The sequence below is a fragment of the Stenella coeruleoalba genome (assembly GCF_951394435.1).
Source record: "Stenella coeruleoalba genome assembly, chromosome: 13".
Lineage (NCBI taxonomy): Eukaryota > Metazoa > Chordata > Mammalia > Artiodactyla > Delphinidae > Stenella > Stenella coeruleoalba.
In genome coordinates, this window is record NC_137159.1 from 11,635,883 (window position 1) to 11,659,954 (window position 24,072).

General features: G+C 36.1%; 1 protein-coding gene across 5 annotated transcripts in view; it reads right to left on the reverse strand.

Moving 5' to 3' along the window:
• The window catches only part of ANAPC1 (anaphase promoting complex subunit 1), a 176,114-nt gene that overhangs the window by 110,019 nt on the left and 42,023 nt on the right, over positions 1–24,072 (reverse strand). For 4 of the 5 annotated variants that reach the window (XM_079940043.1, XM_079940045.1, XM_079940042.1 and 1 more), the window contains exons 19-32: positions 22,114–22,382; positions 20,714–20,805; positions 19,757–19,905; positions 16,739–16,817; positions 16,305–16,341; positions 16,153–16,223; positions 14,082–14,260; positions 11,408–11,634; positions 9,867–9,985; positions 7,244–7,515; positions 4,693–4,927; positions 2,464–2,555; positions 986–1,120; positions 733–815 (exon numbers count right to left, since the gene is read on the reverse strand). In XM_079940043.1, coding sequence (XP_079796169.1) covers positions 733–815; positions 986–1,120; positions 2,464–2,555; positions 4,693–4,927; positions 7,244–7,515; positions 9,867–9,985; positions 11,408–11,634; positions 14,082–14,260; positions 16,153–16,223; positions 16,305–16,341; positions 16,739–16,817; positions 19,757–19,905; positions 20,714–20,805; positions 22,114–22,382 — 2,039 coding nt within the window. The remainder of the gene's footprint in view (positions 1–732; positions 816–985; positions 1,121–2,463; positions 2,556–4,692; positions 4,928–7,243; positions 7,516–9,866; positions 9,986–11,407; positions 11,635–14,081; positions 14,261–16,152; positions 16,224–16,304; positions 16,342–16,738; positions 16,818–19,756; positions 19,906–20,713; positions 20,806–22,113; positions 22,383–24,072) is intronic. The other variant, XM_079940044.1, reaches the window with a different exon arrangement.

The window sequence follows — 24,072 nt, forward strand, 5'->3', positions numbered from 1 at the left end:
GTATGTATTTCTTACTATAAGTTTCCTAAGGGCAGATATTTTTAGCTCTCTTTTGTTAAATGAAACATCTCCAGTGCCAAGAAAGCAATGTCATATACTTTCATCCAAAAAGTAGATGAATAAACCTGTTTTTAACCACTTTGTTAATTTTGCAAACATTCACTTTGTCTAAAAAAAGAATTTACAACATTGAAAACTTTCTTTAATCTTAGAATGTTTCTTAAATTAAAAGACTTAAAATGCAACTTAACTTACTCTTCTATACAAAATGTAAAAGAATAAACACCAAACATCTACTTTCAAGTGTCAGCACTAATTACAGGGCTTGAGGAGGCAGACGGAATAGCTGTTAGGAAAGCTCCTGAACTAAGCAGAAACCATTTTTATGAATGGTAACCAGGAATATAATAATGCTAAGTATTTCTGATCTACCCAGGCCTCATAACAACAAGCAAAATTAATGAAAAGGAATTTAGACATTGTTTGTCAGTGACATCAACTATAAAATAAAAGTGAATAGAAACTGGCAACTGTATTATCAAATATCATTAAAATAACCAAATGTATTATTTCTAGATAAAACTCTATATAACTTGTAGTACCTGAGAGCACTAAAATCAGGCTGATCTAGCACAGGAGAGGTAAACACAGTAAAATAATTTAGTTTTACTACTGAGGTCAGAAAGGAAGTCACATGGTCATGGCAAAGGATGGGGTGAGGAGGTGCGGTACCTGTTATTGGTTTTTAAGTAGATCATGGCCAAAGCGAGAGTGGCACCTGGACAAGTTACATCCACATTTATGGTATCTCCTTCCTATCAAAAGAAAAGTTTGTATAAAAGAGCTCTGAATTATTATAAAATTCTTCTGAATACTAACCTATGCTTAAAATTAACATAGTTACACATGTTGGTATGAAAACTACTATTTTCAAATTAACTTCTTAGCTTCCAGAAGTTTCATCTGTTGCTTGATTTGGACTTACTTTGATTTGATAACTTGGAGATTTATGTTTCTCCCTGTGCATCCCTGCTTGAAAGCGCCTGTGGCCTCCAACCATGTACTGATAAAGCTGCTCGGGCACATTGAGATCAGACATACCTATCAAATTACTGCCGTGCTGTAAACGAAGTAACAGACAAGGGAAAGGAAATTTTACAGAGTAAGATCCATAACACATACCCATAACAAAGAAAACAATAAACTAACTTCAAAGCCAGTCTTCTGGGTTTTTTATCAATTAAAATCTCATGAGTTAATACTCAGTCTGTTAATAATTCACATTAAAAATTATACAGGCAAGTTAATACTTTCATTTCATAAAATACATAAAGGCTTCAAAATACAGCTTCAAAATACAGTTAACTGCATTAACAGTTAAAGAAAATATTAGGCAGGTAAATGAACCCTGAACTATGAACACCTGAATCCTTTCATTATCGTGCCTGTGAACTAGTCCAGCAATAATAACCATAATAATAACTTAGTGAACGCTTAACGCTCTTCCAGGCATGATTCTGTATGTTTAACATGGATTAACTTACTTAATAAGACAATTCGATCAAATAGCTACTATTTTACAGGTGAGGAAAGGGAGGCACAAAGAGATTACGCCCAAGGTTACATAGTTAGTAAGGAGCAGCAGTGGATATAAAACAAGGCAGTCTGGTTCCACAGTCCGTCGAGCTGCTTAACTACTAGAAAATACTGTAGTTAACCGATGTCAGGACTCACTGGTCAGGACCAGAATTCACGTCCCAATTCCCAGTATGATGCTTTTCCATTGTTTTATCTGCCTCTTTAGTTCATGTGTCAAATGTGAAGAGTCAAAAGCCTAAACGACAGTCGACTTTCTTTATATAATTCGGTTTCAGTATAACACTGTATTGGTGGTTCTTCAAAGGACCCACATTCCAGCTGACGTAGTCATTTAATGTTTTTCTGGTAACCCTACACTACGTCTACTGGATGGGGTTAAAGATGGGGAGTCAGAATGATACTGCATTCTGTCACAAAGCAGCTGCTATTGTGGCAACGTTCTGGGATACCTAGTGAACACCAGGGCACCAAAAGAGAGTTCTGGTTTATCTCTAGTCCTACAGACTCTTAAGGCTCCCCATCATACACCCATTTTCACTTTTTTCTGTTTTCTTACTGAGTGAACTGTCGTTTCTTCATCTTATGTCTTGAACTCTTTTCGAAAAACTTCATTCCCTTAGTTCATTCATGAACACTTATATCTAAGCCGGGGGGAAGAAACCTTAAAGCCCCATTCTTCACTACAATTTCTCTCCATTTCCAAATCTGGCACTTTGAAAAATATCCAGAAAGAAGAAAGAGCTGAGAATCACAGTAAGTTAAGTCACAGTACGGCAGAGTGGTATTCAGAGTAAAGTGTCAAGGCTACTCTCTCAACAAGCAGAATTTGTAACTGAAGCAACTGCAGGCACAGACTCTGCTTACCCCCAAGCAAACCATGCCCAGAGCCAAGCCAGCAGCCAAAGAGTAAGACTCTCTGTCCGTGCAGTATTCCATTTCAGGACCAGGGGGCCGTCCTATAAAACAAAAAGTAACACAATTCAAACTGGCCTCTTAAAACCCTAACTCGTAAAAGTTTTAGAGTTAACTTTCTAGTAAGTTGCATAAGAACTATGGATTCAATATAACCCCACTAAGAAAGATCTGACGTTATCACAAATGGTGTCCACAACTATCAGTTTACCACAAAATAAACCCCAAACATGGTTCTTCTAATTTGCCAATCTGAAAGCAATCACTTTAAAATACTGTCAAACCTTGAGTTTTATAAAAAAAAAAAAAAAAAAATTACCAAAAAAGGGGAAAAAATTTTTTAAAGGGAGGGATGCTCAGAAAAGCTTCAATTTGTAATTTCTTTCCTTTTGTTTTTGTTTTGTTAGCTTCAAATCTATTCAGATGTGGTAAAAAAATGTTCAAATACTGATAAGGAACAGGAAGGACACTCCCTTTAAGTTTTTAAGAATGTTAAATATTATGCATCCAGACACTTATTTTGAATCTATATAATACTGAGCCTTACTATGATAGAATTTCTCTGTATCGATGCTCTAAGTTTGACTAGATGCAAAATTCATACTTTAAAAAGTACCCCCTAATTCTAACTCCACCCCTTTTAGGGCAGCAAAATGTATTATATATAAAGACCCCTTCCACCAAAGAAAAAGTTCCCATTCCTGGAATTTCATCCCCAGGAAAAAGATTTTTTTAAAAAGAAAGAAAAATTATACACAAGTAATCAGTGTAATGTTTATTGCTTAATTAGCAAAGAATTAAAAACCACCTAAAAGTCCTGAAAATAAGACAATGATTAGGCAATTTATAGAAAACCAACTCAATGAGCTATCCCACAATATAAAATTAATTTTAAAAGCCATTTATGACAATGATATATGAAAAGAGCAGTACAAAAACAGTACGTACAGTCTGACTGTAATTATACAAAAGAGCATACGCATATGAATCCAGATGAAATCTTCTGTATACAATGTGAAAGAGGTGTACTATGGCTGTGAGATATGTATAATGTTGGCACCATTAGATATCATTATGATATAGCCAAAGAATGTTAATTACCTTGCAGATGAACAAGCTTTAAAAGCCAGTCCTGAGTATCTTCTGAATAAGTGTTTCTCAGACCAATCACTTATGCTATTACATATTTTGCTGACAGGAAAATTTTAGTTTTGTGAATATTTCATCACTGTAGTTGACTACACTGTTGATTCCAATTCTTCAGTGCCCTACAGCGCCAGTTATAAATACATCCACACTCCTGACAGAGTTTCCTCTGTACCTGAACGTGTGACTGGCTTTGAACTAGGATCCTGGCTGGCACAAGGTAAGCAAAGGCCTAAAATGCGCTTCCATTATTTGGTTCTCCCTCTTGCCCTTCTGACATCACCATAAAAGAAGCCTGGGTCCCAGAATAAGGCATTTGGAGCAGAGTCTAAGCAGCAGACCCATAGATCTACAGCCTGAAGCAGAGATGCCCAGGAAAATTTTGTGGCTATCCTGAAATATATGTAGAAAGATCCTGAACAGGATAGAACAAGACATGCAAGTATGTATCTAAATTACTGAGCGTACCAATAATACTAATAGCATTTCCATTTCTCAGAAGAAGATGATAACACGTAAGACACGTTTCCAAAGAATGCAGACTTACGATAAAACATAAAAAATGCCTTTTATCATGAACATATCCACCAGCATATAGAGGAAAGCCGGAATCAATCACTTCCATTCTGTTAGAAGTGTTGTTGTCCAACAGAATAAACATTGTGCTTTTAGGGATCAAAACAATCAACTTTGAATTTTAAGTGTAGACCATTGCCAGACATTGCCTGGCAAAGACAGAGCAGGATAAGCAGCATGCTCACATGTGATTAAGACCCTAGGCTACCTCGTTAAATGGGGCCACTGGAGCTCAATAATGGGCTGGCCAAGGAAGTATGCAGACCAATAACCTGCATAGTAACATCAGCCTTGGAAAACATTACTTTGTAGTTGTTTTCTTTATTAGTATAGCTCATTCTATGCTCACAAAAGCTACTATTTTTCCTTAATTTTTATAATCTTACTATCATTTTTACTTTGGTTCCTGTGGAACGGTAAAAATACACTTAGGAAACCGCAGCACTATTAATGCCACACCTATTTCAGCCAACAAGACTTCCGCGGTATGCCTGTGAGCTGTCCCTTGATAAACAAGGCCGACGCCGACCACTGCAGCCACTTGGACGTTGTGAGGAACATCAAGCTCTGTGGACGTTGGGGGCAGGAGAGCAGGAATGTGGATGCTAAGAAGCCGTGTAATCGACATATCCATGGTGCCTAGTTTAGCAGCAGAAACACCAAGGAGCAGCCCAATGCTTGTCATCTCATGACCCTAAGACAGAAAAAAGAATGAGACTTAAGTCACTACCAAAACAAATATGTAGTTTTAAATAAGATACTGCCTGCCAGTACTGTGACAGGCAGTGAGAAGCTCCAAGAATACACAAGCAAACTAAACAGACAGGTCCTTGTTCTGATGAAGTCAGTGCCCTTGGGGAAAGGAAAGTGTTAAACTAAAAAATATATATTATTGAAAACTCATCAAATGAAAAAGTATAAAGATTATGAAAGAGTATTTTAACAGAGCCTACTTTAGATTAGAAGGGACTGGAGAATTATTAAGAATCTCTAGAAAGTAAAATTTACAATAGAATGAGTACAAATTAGCCAGGTAAAGTGGCAAGAAGGGAAGGCACTCAAATTTACAAAGTGAGAGAGAATGATGACAGGTGAGGGAAAAACATGTAAATGATGCTGAGATGATTAAAAAAAAAACCCTCACATTGATATTCAATTGACTACAAGGTGCCAAGACAATTCAATGGGAAAAGAAGAGTTTTTACAAAAAACGATGCTGTGATACCTATACAGTCACTTGCAAAAGAATGAAATTGAACCCCTTCCTGACATCATACATAAAAATTAACTTCAACTAAGATGTAACTAAAAGTAAAAAAAAAAAAAAAACTCTTAGAAGAAAACTTATGCTATTACATATTTTGCTGACAGGAAAATTTTAGTTTTGTGAATATTTCATCACTGTAGTTGACTACATTGTTGATTCCAATTCTTCACTGCCCTACGGCGCCAGTTATAAATAGGTGTATATATAGGTGTAAATCTATGTAATAGATACTAGATACAAAAGAGCATACGCATATGAATCCAGATGAAATCTTCTGTATACAATGTGAAAGAGGTGTAACAGATATAAATCCAAGTGATCTTGTGCTAGGCAGTAACTTCTTAGATATGACATCAAATGCACAGTAACCAAAGAAAAAGTAGATGAACTGGACTTCATCAAAATTTAAAACTTTTGCGCTTCAAAGACACCATCAGAAAGTCAAAAGACAACACAAGGGCAGAAAATTTTTGCAAATCATGTATCTGTTAATGGACTGGTATTCAGATTACATAAGGAACTCTTACGACTCAACAACAAAGACAGCCAATTAGAAAATAAGCAAAGGATTTGAATAGACATTTCTCCAAAGATGACATACAAATGACCAATAAGCACATGTAAAGATGTTCAATATCATTAGCCATCAGGGAAATAAATGCAAATCAAAACCACACTGAGATATTACTTCACACCTACTAGGATGACTATAATTAAAAAGACAGATAATAACAAGTGTTGGCAAGAGTGCAGAGAAATTGGAACCCTTATGTATTGCTGGTGGGATTACAAAATGGTGCAGCCACTCTGGAAAACAATTTGGTAGTTCTTCAAACTTTAAAACAAAGGGATACCATATGATGCAGCAATTCCACTCCTAGGAGTATACCCAAGAGAAATGAAAACATTCATCCACACAAAAATGTGTATATAAATGTTCATAGTAGCATTATTCATAATAGTCAAAAAGTAGTAATAACTCACGTATCCATCAACTGATGAATGGAAAAATAAAATACGGTATATCCATACAATGAATATGTATTCAGCAATAAAAAGGAATGAAGTGCTAATACATGGTACAACATAGACAAACCTTGAAAACATTACGGTAAGCAAAAGAAGCCAGTCATAAAAGACCATATATTGTTTGGTTCCACTTATATGAAATGTCCACAGTAGGCAAATCCATAGAGACAGCAAGTACATTAGCAGTTTGCCAGGGGCCGGAGGGAAAGGGGAACGGAGAGTGACTGCTACTAGGTAGGGGTTCCTTCATGGGGTGATGAAGATGTTCTAAAATTAACAGTGGTAATGGATGCACAACTCTGTGAATATAGTAAAAACCACTGAATTGTGTACTTCATATGGGTGAACTTTTATGGCAGAGAAGTGGAAAAGTTTACGCCAAGAGAGTTTGGTCGGCCAAGGAGCTAATACAAGCAGTCTCTATGGCTGGAGCATAGGGAGCAAGGAAAAGAGAAGCACAAAGTAAGGCTGGGGAAGTGAGTAGGATCACACAGGCTCCTAGAATGTACATTAAGAGCAATGGAAGATCACTGAACAGTTTGACCAGGGAAGTGATATATTCTAACTTACACTTTAGAAAGATTTTTCTGCCTGCTATGAGAAGAATGCACTTAGAGGTACAAGATTGAAGAAGAGCAAACAGAACAACTAGGAGCTACTGTAATAGCCCAGGGGAGAGGCACAATGCCAGGAGCTGGCAGCACAAGCTCTCACCTTGGTCAGGTAGTCATGGATATTGAGAGTAGCCAGCTTGGTAAGGTGCCCGTTCAGACCCAGGGCCATGAGAAAGCCAGCATACTCATTGGCTAACTCGGCGTGCTTGGGCTTATTGTAGACAATCCAGGCTGAGTCGATCTGGGAGGCAGGGGCTATCTTCAGGCCGGCAGCCACACCATTATGGAAGCTGGCCCAGCTGGTCATGTTGGGAGGCACATCGATGTTGCCACTGTTCAGGTCTACTGTTGTGTTCCGAGGGGGTGCCCGCCCTATTCAGGCAAACAAAATTTAAAATTGAGAGAACAAAAATTCAGAAACCAAAATTGTTACATTTAGATTCTTTGAGAACAGAGATCACTTTTCTACATTCAAAACCCTTAACCCCATAATACCTGTAATGATGTTAGGTTACTATGCATACTTAAAGTTTTATACATGTGAGTCAAACTTGATGCAAGGTAGAAAAACCTTAACCGTATAAAATAATTCACTGTCCTTTCTGCTAAAATATATGAGACTATAATAAGATAACTGATACCAATTTAACTGTGTACAGATCTGATTAGGATACCCATTGCTTTGAAATCTGTCTTTCAAACAGCAGGAAGCTCACCGAAAAATAAAATGAAAATTAACATCACAAACTACATGAATAATAATTCCAACATGTGACTGACAACAATGTTAATTTCAAATGTGCCATCCCATCTTTTTCTCTGGACGTTACGGAAAAATGATTGTTTTTAAAAAAGACAAGGAGCTTTATAAATTTGCTCTATCTCTTATCTATACATCTCTCTATATGATATAGAAATCTAACTACACACTATTGGTAAAAATGCCAAATTGCATTCAAAGATACCTATATAAAAAACATTTTATACACCTGAGTTACCCAGTGAACCATAAAAAAGTATTCACTAAATTTAAATTTGTGGTCAACTTATTTAAGAACAGTGTAAATTAAATGTTCATGATGCTATGTTCTCTTTGAATGCCTTTTCTTGAGTGTTTTGACTACACTGCATACCCGCCAATACTGAATTATCTCTATATTTTTAATATTCTGTATTAGCTCAAGTCATGGATGACTGTTTAAAATAAATATTCTAAATACAGTAAGTCCCTTACATACGAACTTTCAAATTGCTAACTTTCAAAGATGCAAATGTGCGTTCACGTGTCCAATCTCGTAAGTTAGTTCACATGTCTGGTGTATGCTGTCACGTGTGTGCATCCTCTACAAGTGGTTGTGCTTTTGTGTACTTTACTGTACAGTACTGTATAGAGTACAATAGTACAGTATCTTTATTTCAAGCCCAGGATGTCCAGAAGCAAGCGTAAAAGCAGCAGTGATGTAGCTGGTACAGTGTAGCCAATTGTGTTAGTTGGGTATCTAGGCTAACTTTGTTGGACTTACGAACAAATTGGACTGATGAACGTGCTCTCGGAACTGAACTCGTTCATATGTGGGGACTTACTGTATTGCATACAGTTATACAGTTCGCTAGAGGTTTGAAAATATGGTTTTAAAGGCGTTCTGAAAGTTATGTAAATTTTAATTAGATGCATAGTGTCTTGTTTGTAGTCTATATACACATACACACACATACACAGACACAAGCATAAAATAAAATATATTTGTATTTACCATTTGCTTTTTGTACCTAAGAGCTAACTCAAATGCTGGTCTGTGATAGCACCACACTGGTGACAAGTTCATGAGTTATACTTTTACTTTCTCAAAAAGGGCAGAGAGATTAATATGAAAAAGCAAGTAAAATTTCTAAAACAACAATTCAACATATGTATAAGACATAATTTTTATACACAAGAGAAAATAAAAGGCAAAGGGTAAAGCAAATTTTCTTCGATAAGAATAATTACATACAAAAGCACAATAGGCCAAACCAGTGTCAGTTAAGGAACTAAAGTGAACGTTTTTTTCCTAAATGAATTTATTATTAAAACAAGATCATCTTTTGGCGGGGGGCAGTGCTGGTCTGGGAGGATGCTCACTCACTATATAGTAAATTTTTAAAAACTATTTCTAAAACAGGTTTAAATTTTCTGATAAACAAATATAAAATTATAAAATGGAGAAATAAAATTGGGAAACAAATAAACCAAAGTGTTATTTAACATTAGTGAACTCTAACAAGTTGGGACTACTATGAGTGGCCATTTTTTCTTTTTGCTTAGTATATTTTCTTGTTTTTGTACAAGCATCATCTATTCATACTAAGACATAACAAGACATTTTAAGACTAAATATTTTTACATATTGACTTTAAGATTATTTAAAGTTTAACAATCTCACCATTCAATAGTATCTTTCTAAACTTCCCCAAGTGCCTTTTTATATCTTGAAATGGTCTCATTAAAAACAAAATTTAGTAATGGGCTATATTCTGCTTCCCTCAATGTTTAATTTGATTTGCTATTTGAGCTTTGATAACCACTACAGTAGCTATTAACAATAATCACTACAGTAGCTATTAACAATATTTAAAATCACGGGGGATAGAGCATTTCTTTGGTTTTAACTACAATGATTCAAAACAACTCCACTAAACATATACCCATTTTCCTTTCTCACTGAGCCCAGAATTTAACATACCAGTCAAATTCAACTTAGGAATAGGCAATGGCTCCGTTGGAACAGGATGGTATGAAAACAAGGTAAACATTCCCCGTCCTACCGGAAGAGCCATAGTTCGCTGACACAACTGGAGCAATCTATAATTAAAATTAAAACCAACATGTGAAAAAATTTTAAACAAAAAAAACCAGAATGTAATCTGTAGGCAAGTATTTCAAAAGCAGCAGTGCTGTGTAAGATGAAGCCACATCGAAGTAAATCCATACAAAGTCTTGAGTGAGTCACCTAAACACGGTTGTTCTCATTCTGATACTCTTACTCCCATCAGAAACTCTAAAGGGGAGACACACTTCTTTCTTCTGTTTCATATTTGCTTTGAATTAAAACCAGCTGTTCTATAAACCAAGCCAACTCTCCCTAAGTATTCAAAAAGCAAAACCTATAATTCCACTCTAAACGATGCTAACCCTCTCAGAGGAAAATATCGTATTAGTTGGGTTTCCTCATTGTGCTGTTATCAGTTTAGCTGGGAGCCTCCTCTCATCCTTTTTGTGAATATAGCCCAAGCGCCACCTCCATGGGTGCACACAAGGTTAAAAAGGAAGTCCCTATTTTGGAGGTCAGCGGATTTCATGGTGTCTCCAGGAAACACAGGAGCTTCATTTACTTGATGGTAAGGACTTCTAGGACTAAAAGCACTATATGTCAACTATGTTCAAAGTTAAAATGGCTTCTACAGGCTATACTTTGAAACTAATAAACTACTTTTTAAGTTGTTTCTATGTTAAAATAAATGGCATCAAACAGAAATTGTGGAAGCAGGGGCATTCATAACCAGGAAACACTTAACACAAGTTATACCTGAAGACAGAGAAACAGCCCTCCTCCTTCTGAGGCTAACCAGAGGCTGAAATCCTCTGCAGACAAAGTTATTCACAAGCACCCTCTCTCCCTAACTGTAAATATATATAGCTGCTTTTCTAGTCCATTGGTGAGGAAAATTTTGCTGTCCTAAGATTCTTTGGGAACACTGTTCCACATTAATTTAAAATCAGGGAAATTTAGAATCAGGCCAGCAGACTACATTCTATAACATGTTTAGCAGAAACATTATACATAATCTACAAAATTATAATAGTGAAAACAAAAACAGTATATCCCCCCTTCCATTTAAGACGCTATTGATTTTAAGATGCAGCACTATTTCATGAGGTACTAAAAAAGAAAAAACACTGCCATTTAAACCATAACACCTACAAACACCTACAGATTGAAAGACATAATCTGATTTCAGAAATAGTAAAACGTACAAAAAAAAATCAGCATCATACAATCAATGAAATCTGATAATAATCGCTGACTGCATCGAGCTTTACTATACTATGTACTGGGCAGTGTTCTAAGCACCGTGTAGAAATGACCCACTTGATTCCCAGAGAAACTCTGTGAGGTGTGAATGCTACAGTCATGCCTATTCTTACAGTTGAACAAAATGAGGCAGTACTTAATGTTTTATTTAAATTTTTACTTAAATTACAGCAGTTAATGTTTTCCTTTACCTGTTCTCTTTTTCCTCAATGAACTCGTGGTCACTGAGCTCTGGGTACTGCACCACATTGACGCGGACAGGATGTGCACTCTGAAGAAGCCTTCGCACATCCTGCACCCTTAAGTCTTCACTCCATATTAGTGACATCACCTCCTGATTCATGTCATTCATGCCATCATCCTCCTCCTCAGTTTCTGTTCCTGAAGGAACATCTGATGAGAGCACCTGAGTAACAGACTAGGTTGTAATACTAATTTAAAAACCAGCCAACACACACTTATTGAACATGAGGATACACAGGATGAGGTACCAAGTCTACATCAGTGCAGAGAAAAAATATATTCCAAAGCAGGGCTGGCTTGGGTTCCCAATACATACTGGGACTCTAACCTAAAAATCTTTTTTTTTTAAGTATAATTATATTGCCCACTTGGAAACATTCTTTACTGAGCCAAGGGGAAAGCTTTCAACTTACAACGATAGTCAGGAGGCTGATTCCATCGAAAGATATATTCTAAATAAACTGTAAAACTCTAACTATATCCTAAATATTCCAAAAAGGACACAAATTACTGCAAATGGAATATTAACCCCACGCACTAAAGAACTAACACCAATTTAAATACTGTCTTTAATTAATAGAAGCAGAAGAAAACAACCTGGAAGGATATAAACCAAGGGCTGGAGGAGGTCAGACAACACTTTCTCACTTCTGTGCTTTAAGTAGAATAAATCATGGTTGGTTTTCACTTTTTTTTTTTCCTAAGTATGTTCCAACTATATTTCTTAAAAGGAAAGGGATTAAATGAAGCAAAACAAGTGAGGAGAGTTAATTCCTTGCTTAGCATTCTGTCCTCATAAGCTCAGCATGTACTTTACTATGAGCCTTCCCAGTCCAAATAATTCAGTCAGACTTTAAGATAGATGTTAATAGCAGAAATCTCATTTTCTCTCAGAGTTTTAACTCCTTTCACAAAAGATTAACTCCTAGGTGAAATGCTAAAGTTTTGCAACATTTAATGTGGAAGCAACATTAGCCTTAAAAAAGAATAAAGGTAGATATGACTAGATAATCAGTCTGACTTTAGCTGATAAAAATTTATTATAATTCCTATGGAATATCTAATCTTAAAAGAAGCTACATTCTAATAGGTGAGTTAGCAATAAGATACAGACCCAAATAGCTGATAAATTGGAGACGAGTTATAAAATGTAACCTCAAATAACTGAACAAATTTAATTTAGCCAGAATTACTTAAAATGACATATAAATGAATAATTATCAATACCATTTGGCTTTAGTGCTAATGATGTTCTCATTCACAGTAATAAAAGAGGTCTATAAATGCTAAAGACTTCTCTTGGTCAAGGTAAAGATAACCATATTATTAGCAAAAAAATTGGTTTTCTGTTTAAAACAAGCCAAATGCTAATTCAACTAAGAGTTGTTATTTCAGTGCAGATTAAAAGACAGATGTGCTGGTACAACCCTGCTGGAGATGGGATCCCCCATGGAAACTGCTTCTGTCACAGATCCATTATACAACTCTGATGTTGGGAATAAATTTTGATAACAGTCTCTGAAGAAGCGTTAATAGCCTAAGATCTAATGTGGATTATGAACAGTTATTGATTATTATGTGTTGGTTCAAAGGTTAATAAGAGATGAGCCAAATCTGCACTGTTTTCTCAGAGACATAAAGTACCAAAGTCACCAGGGGTGGAATAACCATCCCTGAATCCTCCTTGATCAAGCCTTAGAGTAAATGCAGTGCTACCATTTTTTTTTTTTTTTTTTTTTTTTTGCGGTACGCGGGCCTCTCACTGTTGTGGCCTCTCCCGTTGCGGAGCACAGGCTCCAGATGCGCAGGCCCAGTGGCCATGGCTCACGGGCCCAGCCGCTCCGCGGCATGTGGGATCTTCCCGGACCGGGGCACGAACCCGTGTCCCCTGCATTGGCAGGCAGACTCTACCATTTTTTTTTAAGTTAACTGGAGTTCTAGAAGAAGTTTTCAAAGTTCCATTTTTAAGTTTTAAAAGAGGCTGATTTTAAAAAGAAAGGAGGATAACGATATATTTCACTTTCTATTTGTAGGGTCTTAGAACCCATTCTTAAAAAAACAGATTTGAACATTAATGAAGGGCACTGTTTGAGGAGGGATAACATTAAGACAGCTTCTAAACAACTTTAGTGCCCCCCTGCAAAAAAACCTTTTTCCTGGGGCTTCAGTTTTATGTGATTAAAGATATATTTACACCTATGTAAAAGGTTAAATTTAAGAAATGTAACACATCAAAAAAGTATGAAGGAGAAAATAGTTATAATTTATTCAAATTCAGGACATTATGTGCTCTCCCTATTTCCACATAATAATTACAAAGTAGTTAATTACTAACATGGTCCAAGCAGGGAATCAGTCATGGTAGCTGCTCTACTGACTCGGCACTTGTCCTGACTCAAGGCACAGAAAGGTCCAGGCAAAACAGAGCATTCACAAAATCTGTTCCCATGTTCGACTTACAATTAATAAGATGTGTCCAATTTTAAACCGTATCTAGCATATAATATAAAAGATAATCTGATATACACACTTGCAAAAAGACTTAAAGGAAAATGGAGAACATTTCTACTGTGATTTTATTGAGGCTAAATCTGAATATGGACTTTCCATATTGATACTCACAGATTTCCCTTTGGGCAAGTTTCCTTCACAGGCCTGCTTGGAAAGATCCTGACGCCCAATCAAGAGGCAAACAGCTTCTGGCCAGTCTGAAGCAGGCTGCTCCCGACAGTGATAAATCGCATCTCTGATGGGAAGAGCAATTCCAAAGGGAAGGGTTTCCAAGTCTCTTAAAGCGAAACCTTGTGGTGAAAGGAAGGGAGAAAATCTTTCACTACGACTTACCACTGTCCCAATTATTCTCTGAGTGAAGTTAGTAAACTCTATCCTAACAAATAAGCAAGAAATTGATTTTATTCATCTTACTACCAAACCAGTGTCTTGACCTCAGGGATGAGTATAAAATTTGTTTTAAACAAAAAATTCCTAAAAACTTTAAGAAAAAGACAAACAATCCAATAGGAAAAACACAAAGGACTAAAAGACATTTCCCTAAGAGGAAACACAAATGGTCAATAAACATATGAAAAGATGCTCTATCCAATGAGTGATCAGGGAAATGCAAATTAAAACCACTAGAAAATAAAAGTTCACACTCATTTGACAGACACATATTAAAGTCAATCGATACCAAGTGTTGGTAACTATGTAGAGCAACAGTAATTCTCTTCCACAGCCAGTGGTGGTGTATACGGGTCCAACCACTTTGGAAAACATTCAGCACGTAGAGTTAGGTCCACCCCTACGGTCCATCAACAGACATACAGAAAGTTGTGTACATGGCACCGGGACATAAGCATTAAATTATTCATTAGTAATGTTTCATTATGGCAAAAAAGGGAAGGGAAGTAAGAGCCCAACTGCTATCATCAATACAAGGGATAAATAAGTTGTGATATATTCAAGCAGTAGGTCATACAGCAGTGAAAATGAATGATCTTCTGCTACATGAGTCAACATGGATGAATCTTTAAATAATAATATTCAGTGAAGAAAATAAGATAGTAAAAAAAATGTTTATATTTATATCTATTTACATAAAGTTAAAAAACATACAACACTAAGCAATATATGAAGTGATAAAACTCAAAAAGAAAAAAACTCAAAAAAAAATGACAGAAGGTAATACAAAATTTAGGTAGGGTACGGTACAGGTACTTTACCTCTAGCGATGGGTGTATGAGAAAGGGAGGCCATGCAGGAGTAGATCCACAGGGCTTTCTACTACACTGGCAATGTTTTATTTCTAATGGTGGGTCACCAGGACATCAATGCTCATTTTATTATTATTCTCTAAATACATTTTATACACTCTTATATGTACACCATATTTCATTTAAAAAAACTTCAAATCCTTAGGTTAATTAATTTCTTCGGTGATAATTTTCTAAATTTTGTAATATTATACGTTATTTATTAATATAGAAAGTTGATCAATTATTGAGGTTAAATGCTATGTACTATACAAATGAACAGAACTCATATTTTCAGCATAAGTGTCTCATCTGTAATACTATATGACAATTATTGCAATTGTCAAGGAAGCATACACAAAAGTACAGGGAAAAACTAAGTCATTGAGAACATTCCCTAATTAAGAATTCAGAAACATCCTGTAATATTCATTAAAGCATTACCTTCTAACATACTACTCTATAACATTCTCCTTTTCTACATTTTCATATCAGTAATATTTTTAAAAATTTTTATAGGAAATTTTAGTATTTTACTCAGCTTAAAACCTAAAGGCACAGGCTTAGGAGGAGAGAATAAACCCTTTTCCTTCCTTTCCCTTTTCCCAGGTGAATCTGCCTCTTGGTGCATAAAATCCCTGGCCTGTATCATTCAAAAGCATACCCTGAAATATTTACACATTACTTTTAGATTTTGCCAGAAATACTCATTTCTGATAGCCCAGATATTAGTATAGGGAAGCTGTGAGACTGTCAGGGAAAGGAAGGGTGGCTTGATGGGCCATCATCTCCATCCTGTGGGATCCTTCTGTAGAGCGAGAGGCCCTCCCTTCTCACGCCTTCCAGCTCTAGTGAGCTCTGAGGACGCAGGGCCTACTTAGGAAGGAGAGCCCAGGGAAAGGATTTCAAAGACACATGAAAAGTAACAAAGACCACCTTACCTACATTAGTCATCCAGACGACTAATTTCTCAGCTAGACTAGAAAGTGATGTAGAATGCCTGAAACTAAACCTATAAGAGAACAAACATGAAGTTATTAAACATGAAGTTATCAAACAGACTGTGTAAAAGCACAATCTGAATAAAAGTCACCTGTTCTCCTCTTGCTCTGCTTGTGACTTCTGTGGGGCTAAAACAAAACGAAACTTTATTTTGATAGTTATCCTGGTAAAGGAAACACGTAACATGTAGAAAACATTTGCAAATAAAAATTCATTAATAAACAAATGCTAAAAAATAATAAGCAGTACTCTGGCAGGCTGGAAAGTATAATCATTTCCCTGGGGCTAAAACAGTCCTTTTTAGGCACACTGAAAATGTAAAATTTGTCAGATTTTAAGCAACCTTGGTCTCTAAAAGTCAGATGTGGACTCCAGACTAAAGCGGTGCAATTATGTCACCTCTAAAATGAAGCAAGACATGGCCTCTGAAGTACACTTGGAAAATTTTTAATTTTTTTAATTTCAACTCTGATATCAACATCTATAAAAATCTGTTTGGGGAAGCTTAACATTAGACTGACTTACCTATACTTATTCTGGATAAATACTGTGAAGATTCATCAGAAACAGAACTTTCATCACCAAGTATGTAGAGTGCAATACTCTGCATAAGGAGAAAGTTAACATTTTTTAAACTATTGGGGCATAATTACATACAGGAAAATTCACCCACTTTAAATGTACAGCTCTGTGTTTTGACAAATGTTACACAATCATATAACCACTACCACAGTCACGATACAGAATGCCTGCATCACACCAGAAAGTTCCCTGTGCCCCTTGGAGTCAATCCGCTCCCTCCCCTACGCCAAGCGGTGGAAACAACGCATCTTTTTTCTCTCCCTAAATTTTGCCTACTCTACAATGTCATGCAAATGGAGTCACAGAACATGTAGTCTTCTGTGCCCTACTTCTTTAACTCAGCACTCCTTTGAGATTCATCCACGTTACTGCATGTATCAGTAGTTTGTTTCTTTTTACTGCTGACGAGTATTCCATTATACAGGTGTACCAACCTTTGTTTATCTACTTATAAACTGATTGACATTTGGGTCATTTTTGGTGAGGTACACCCTAACTCTCTACCCCTCTAGGCCTAACCCTTCTCTGCTTCAGCCTTCAAAGTTCTCGTTTGAATACTTGCTACTACCACTAAGATCTACGTCTGCAGCTTTTTTTTTTTTCCTGAAAGAAAGTAGCAGTATGAGCTTATTAAAATTTCAGCACAATGCTGGAGGATCTTCAAGTCCTACATTCTAACCCACTGCAAATGATATATTCCTAAAGCTAGCTGACATCATATCTAACAAAGATATAATATGAATATCTACAAATTGACTACTATTATTTAAGTTGGAGGCTGAACAACTCTGGCTTATTCATATTTCTCTAGCTCCCTTTTGGGTAGATATAACACTGAGTCTAACCCATTTCAGCAGAGTTGGACAGGACCAATATATCTGGTGATTGCACCTGAATGTTTCCACACAAGCAGCAAGGAATGAAAAAGTTCTGGGATTAAGCTGCTCTTAATACACTGTGAATGTATTTAACATCACTGAATTGTACACTTAAAATAGTTAAAATAATAAATATTATGTTATGTATATTTTATCAGCATTTTTTTTTTTAAAAGCAGATTACCATTCTGCGTGTCAATTTCAGAGCCACAGCGGGTTCTGAAGCCTTTCTCAACATGAAGCAAAACAGAATGCAGAGTAAAGGAAAAGATGGGTGGGGAGCAAGGACATTCATATACTCCAGTGACATCTGAGAGAGGAGACAAAAGATCTGGTTCTCTTCTAAGTCTGGGAAGGCTCCATCTACAGAAAGGTCCACAAAAGACCTGTAGGCAGGCTACTCCAGTAGAGGGACCAAGAGAAAGGAGTGTGAAGGAACTCACCTTTGCCCACACCCTCTGGTTCTATTTGAGGGTCTGATCTTGGATTAACTATGTATTAACAAAATGAATTAATTTTTAAAAATAAAAATTGGGGCTTCCCTGGTGGCACAGTGGTTGAGAGTCTGCCTGCCGATGCAGGGGACACGGGTTCGTGCCCTGGTCTGGGAAGATCCCACATGCCGCGGAGCGGCTGGGCCCGTGAGCCATGGCCGCTGAGCCTGCGCGTCCGGAGCCTGTGCTCCGTAAGGGGAGAGGCCACAACAGTGAGAGGCCCGCGTACTGCAAAAAAATAAATAAAAATAAAAATTATTTTATTTTTAAAAATGCAAGTAGGATTTTTTGTAGCTATGGACAGGCTGATTATAAAGTTTAAATGAAAAGGCAAAGGAATTTAAATAGCTAAAACAATTTTGAAAAAGAAAAGTAATGGAAGGAAAAGTCATACTAACCAATTTTAAAACTTACTATAAAGCTACAGTAATCAAGAGTGTGTGGACCACAACACAGATCAATGGACCAGAATAAAAAGTCTAGAAACAGACCCACAAGAATGTGGTCAACTGATTCTTAATAAAAGTGCAAAAGAGAAAGGACAGTGTTTTCAACAGATGCTGTTAAAAGAATTGACCATCCAAATGGAATAAAAATCTCAACATAATCCTCACATCTTATAAAAATTAACAAAATGGATCATAGATCTAAATGTAAAACATAAAACTGTAAAACTTCTAGAAGAAAAGTGGAGAAAATCCTTGTGACCTAAACAATGAATTTATAGACATGACACCAAAAGCACAATCCATAAAAGAAAAAAAACTGGATAAACTGGCTTCATCAAAATTAAGCATTTTTGCTTCACAAAGGAAACATTAAGAGCACAATGGAACATGACAAACTACAGGAAAGAACACTTGAAATCCACAGATCTGACAAAACCTCATATCTAGGAATACTCAAAATATCACTAGCCATTAAGAAAATGCAAATTAAAACCACAATGAGATATCACTACACATCTATCAGAATGACAAAAATTACAAATCATGACAATACCAAACACTGACCAGGATGCAGGGAAATTGGAACTCTCACACATTGATGGTGGAAATGTAAAATGGTACATATACTCTGAAAAACACTTTACAGTTTCTTAAATATACATATATTAATCTTAAATATATACTTACTATATGGCCATCAATCACACCTCTGGGTATCTACCCTAGAGAAATGAAAACTTTTGTTCACACAAAAAACCTGGACATGAATGTTTACAGCAACTGTATTCATAATTGCTAACAACTGGAGTCAACCCAAATATCTTCAATGGATGAATGGATAAACCAATGTGATATATCCACACAATGTATAGCTGGCACTCAGCAATTAAGTGTAACGAACTGCTGATACAGCAACACTTGGATGAATCCCAAAAGGATGAAGGAATTTTCTGAGGCGGGTGATGGAACTGTTCTGAATCCTAATTATGGTGGTGATTACATGAACTCTACATTTGTTGAAATTCTCAGAGCTATATACAAAATGAAAAAAAAAAGTTAATTTAACTGTATGATAATTTAAAAAATTATACTGAAAGAGAAAAAGAAAAGAACAAGTTTGGCAACACTTTGAATACATACCAAGACTACAAGTCTGCTTCTTTCACAGATGACGGGGAGGTAAGGATAGGGTGGCATTCCTTCACCCTTCAGACAAGAACTCACCCACTGATAAATACTTGGTGGCTCAGAAGTAAAAAATGATGGATGATGCATAAATCCTGTTTGTCCTTTAAAATCAGATAAATGTTTATAAAGATACATTAATACAATACTGTTTTATTCTAAAGGAAAAATAATCAACAATATTTATCATTTGAAAACTATCAGAATAACATTTTTCCATAGTCTCCAAAATGCTTCATGTTTTCTGCCACAGTAAGTAACTGACCATATTATAATATGTGGAATTTAATTGACTAATATTTTATCCAATCCTGGAAGGAAATTTAGAAAATTCTTGTGTTCAAGGCATATAAAGAATCTAACCAAAAATTTCTGCCCTAACCCTAAAGATGAGAAAACAGACAAGACACCCAGGATTGTGCTCTGTTTTAACAACTGGGCCCCAATCCTGAGTCGCTTTAACTCAGGGTCTAAAACAGTACAGTGGTTATGGAAATGTTCTGTATCTGTACTGTCCAATATGGCAACCTCTAGCCCCATGTGGCTACCGAGCACTTGAAACACGGCCAGTGCAACTGAGGAACTGAATTTTTAATATAATTAACTTAGATAGCACATGGCAGGTGGCTACTAACTGCGCAGCACAGGACAGCAGCGCACCCTTGGCACTGGAAGCTCTAAGCTTTTGCAAGGCAGAAACTTAGGGATGAGTAACATTTTCCCCCTACACTGAAGAGATTATGGCTTACTACAAGTCAGAGATCGAACACTACAAACTAAAATCTGCCTGGTGGAAAGACACTGCCCCTGATTTAGAGGCCAATGGTAAGAAATATATCCTCTGCTATTCACCAAGAAAAATACAAGCAAATGTCACTACATTGTTCAGAAAACCTTTAACAGCACACTTACCTTGATCAATTGCACACACTTGTCCAGTAGTTCTGACAAGTGCTGGGTAATCTCTGTAGTAATGATCTACATAAGCCTCCAATTTTAAGTCCCTAAAACAATAAGAACACATAAAAAAGAAATAACAAGGAAGGTATTATAGCACTTTCCTCCCAAAGAGTTAGAAGGACTCATCAGTTGAACTTTTCAATTAAAAAAATTTACTTATGAGAAAGAAGACAACCAGATCTAGAGCCTCTGTATTCTATTTCTGGACTTTAAAGTGCCCAGTATGACAAATGGAACCCAAACTCCTTTTGCCAGATGAATTTTGTGGATAAAACTACTGTGAAAACACTGTGGTCCATTTTCTCCTCTTTTAATTTATTAGCTGTGTGACTGTCAGCAAGTCAACTCTATGAATCGCAGTATTTTTTCTTCTAGAAAATGGAGAAACACCAGTTAACTCACTCTCAAGTTTTTAAGATTAAATAAGATAATATGTGTGAGAAATACTTTACAAAATGTAAAACATTTTACAAATGTTACCTGTTTCAGAGAGCCATGATTAGGGTTTGAAAATCATTTCATTACAAAAGTATTTTCATCATAGTAATGATTCGTCATTAAGAGAAACTGACCATCAATTAAAACTGCCATGTCTCAGAAAAGAATTTCAGTATCTCAAGGAAGATAACAGAAATTAGAAAACATACTACAACCTTAACACAGAGGTTGGCATTTTAATTCAAAGTTAACTTTCTTTATCACCAAGGGTCACAAAGGCTCAAATAACACCTAAGTATGACCTTCCCAGTTCAGTGTCAAACACAAGGTGCTAGAAAGGCTTTTAAAAATATTATCAGAACAATCTTATTATGGATCCACTACGAGAGCCTGAAAGACGGGGAAGACCACAGACTGAGAAAACAAAGGAACAGCAAAGACAGCCCACGACTAGCAAACGACACCTGTTCTTAGAAACAAACTTGAGCAAGTTTCCTCATCGCTGAAACAGGGATTGTAATACCTACTTTGACAATTCCTACATGTAAATTACGATTTGTTCGCTATAAACACTATCTGAACATAGGCATTACTACGAAAACAGCAGGTGTCATTACAGACCTTTCACCACAGTCATCGTGTCAAAATGAAAGCTGAGCAGGTCATCCTCACCGTGTAACACACTCCGGTGTCTTCCCACTCATCTTAGGACAAAGACCAGCAACCCCAGCATGACCCACAAGCCCTTACATAGTGGGTACCTTCAAACAATTCTGTGGTTTATAGAAAATGCTGTGGTTTGTTGAGACGGTAGATTTCAGAAATTTATTTACAAGCTTCCTATATGATATTCATGTCTAAGATCAAGTCAGCTAACGACCTCTTGAAGTTTCTAATCTACGAACAATATTTACCTTGCCAACTGAACGAGAAGTTCAACAAGTGAACGAATTCCTTCTCCCATTAGAGTGTTCAACTTAAGCTCCTCATAGACCAGGTGAAGAACAAAAAAAATTGCAGGTATGTGAGTGAAAAGAAGTGTAGAAGAGTCCAAACTGAGATTCTGTGACAAATCCTCATCCTTCATCTGTGAAACTTCCAAAGGACTCAAACATAAAGATCTATTCAAAAGATGAGACTCAACATTCTGGTGGTAGTCTGAATTTAGTAAATATTCCCAGTCCTGAGAAGAATAAAAAGGATATTAACTTTTTAAATAATCCCTCCTTGTAATGTCATCATTAAAAAAGAAAATCAAATTCACTTAAAACAATTCAAGTTCCATTTTCACATTAAGTTGTTAATAATATGAAAAATCACAATGCTGAAAAATTAGAACCAACACTTCAAATAGCTAAGCAGTTTCCAGGTGCCAGCAATAAATATTAAGACAAGACACCTTTAAAAACCACTTGGAAAAATGTAGTCACGCCCTTTTAGGGAAGAGACTTTGGAAGAAAAATCCTACTACCTAGGTAGAGATTGAGAGAGAAAAATTTAAGATTATCTTAGGCAATGTCTTATGAGCCAAAAGTAAAGAAGGAAAGGTGGGAAGTGTAGACAGGCAGGTATAAGGACCACTACGTTGATTTGGGTTTTAGTAAGAGGAGAGGCCTACTTGTATCCAGCTGGTATATGTATCTTTCAGTGTTTATAAGATGATGACGCTAGTAATGTGCCCAATAGTCAACTGAATTTTATATTCAAACTGTGCTATACTTTGCAAGTATTAAGTGTGTTTTAGTTTCTACTTGCGATTTATTGTATTGAGAGAATGTGGTCTATGGTTTTGTCACAACTTGGAATTTATTGGTGCTTTTGTCAGGCTTAATACAGTGTGTTATTCTAACTTTAAAACTCTTGGAACAGATATAGAACCAACCATGAAAGTAAAAAATTTATAAGTTAGACAACCAAAATAAAAAATTCTGCTCGCCAAAAGACACTGTTAAGCCACATACTGCGAGAAAATATTCCCAAAATACACATATGACAAAGAATGTCATATCTAAAATATATAAAGAACTTCTACAGCTTAATAAATATTTTTTTAAATTCAATTTAAAAATAGGTAAAACACCTGAACAGAAACTTCACACAAACATATGTAAGTAGCTAATAAGCACATGAAACAGTGCCTAACATCATTAGTCATTAGGGAAAGGCAAATTAAAACCTCTTAGAGAAACTGCTTTCCACATATCCAAATGGTTAAAAGGAAAAAGACTGACAGCAAATATTGGCCAACTCATATATTACTCGTCAGTGTTAACATGGTATAACCAGTCTGAGAACCAGCAATGACCCAACAAGTTGCTAGGTATCTAGCCAAGAGAAATGAAAATATATGCCCACAAAGACTTATTACTGAATGTTGGCAGCAGCTTTACACATAACAGTCAAATAACGGAAATGGGCTAGATATCCATCAGCGGAAGAATGAATAAACAAACTATGGTATATTCATACTACCCACCAATAAAAAGGCACAAACTACTGATATCTGCAACAACATGGATGAATCTCAAAAGCATTATGCTGAATGAAAGAAACCTTATGCCAAAGATTACATACTATATTCCTTCATTTATATCAAATTCTAGAGCTGGCAACGCTAACATATGACAGAATTCAAATCAGTGGACGCTTTGAGAAGAAAGAAATGATTTAAAATGGCACGAGAGCTTTATGGAATAATGGAAATGTTTTGTTCTTGAGAGGAGTGTGGGTCACACGAGTGTGCATTTGTCAAAATTGATCAAACTGCATACTTAAGATCTGAGCATTTCATTTATGTAAATTAAACCTCAATTTTAAAAGAATGTTTTCAAACAACAAGAATACACCCATGGAATCTGATATGTTTGAAAACC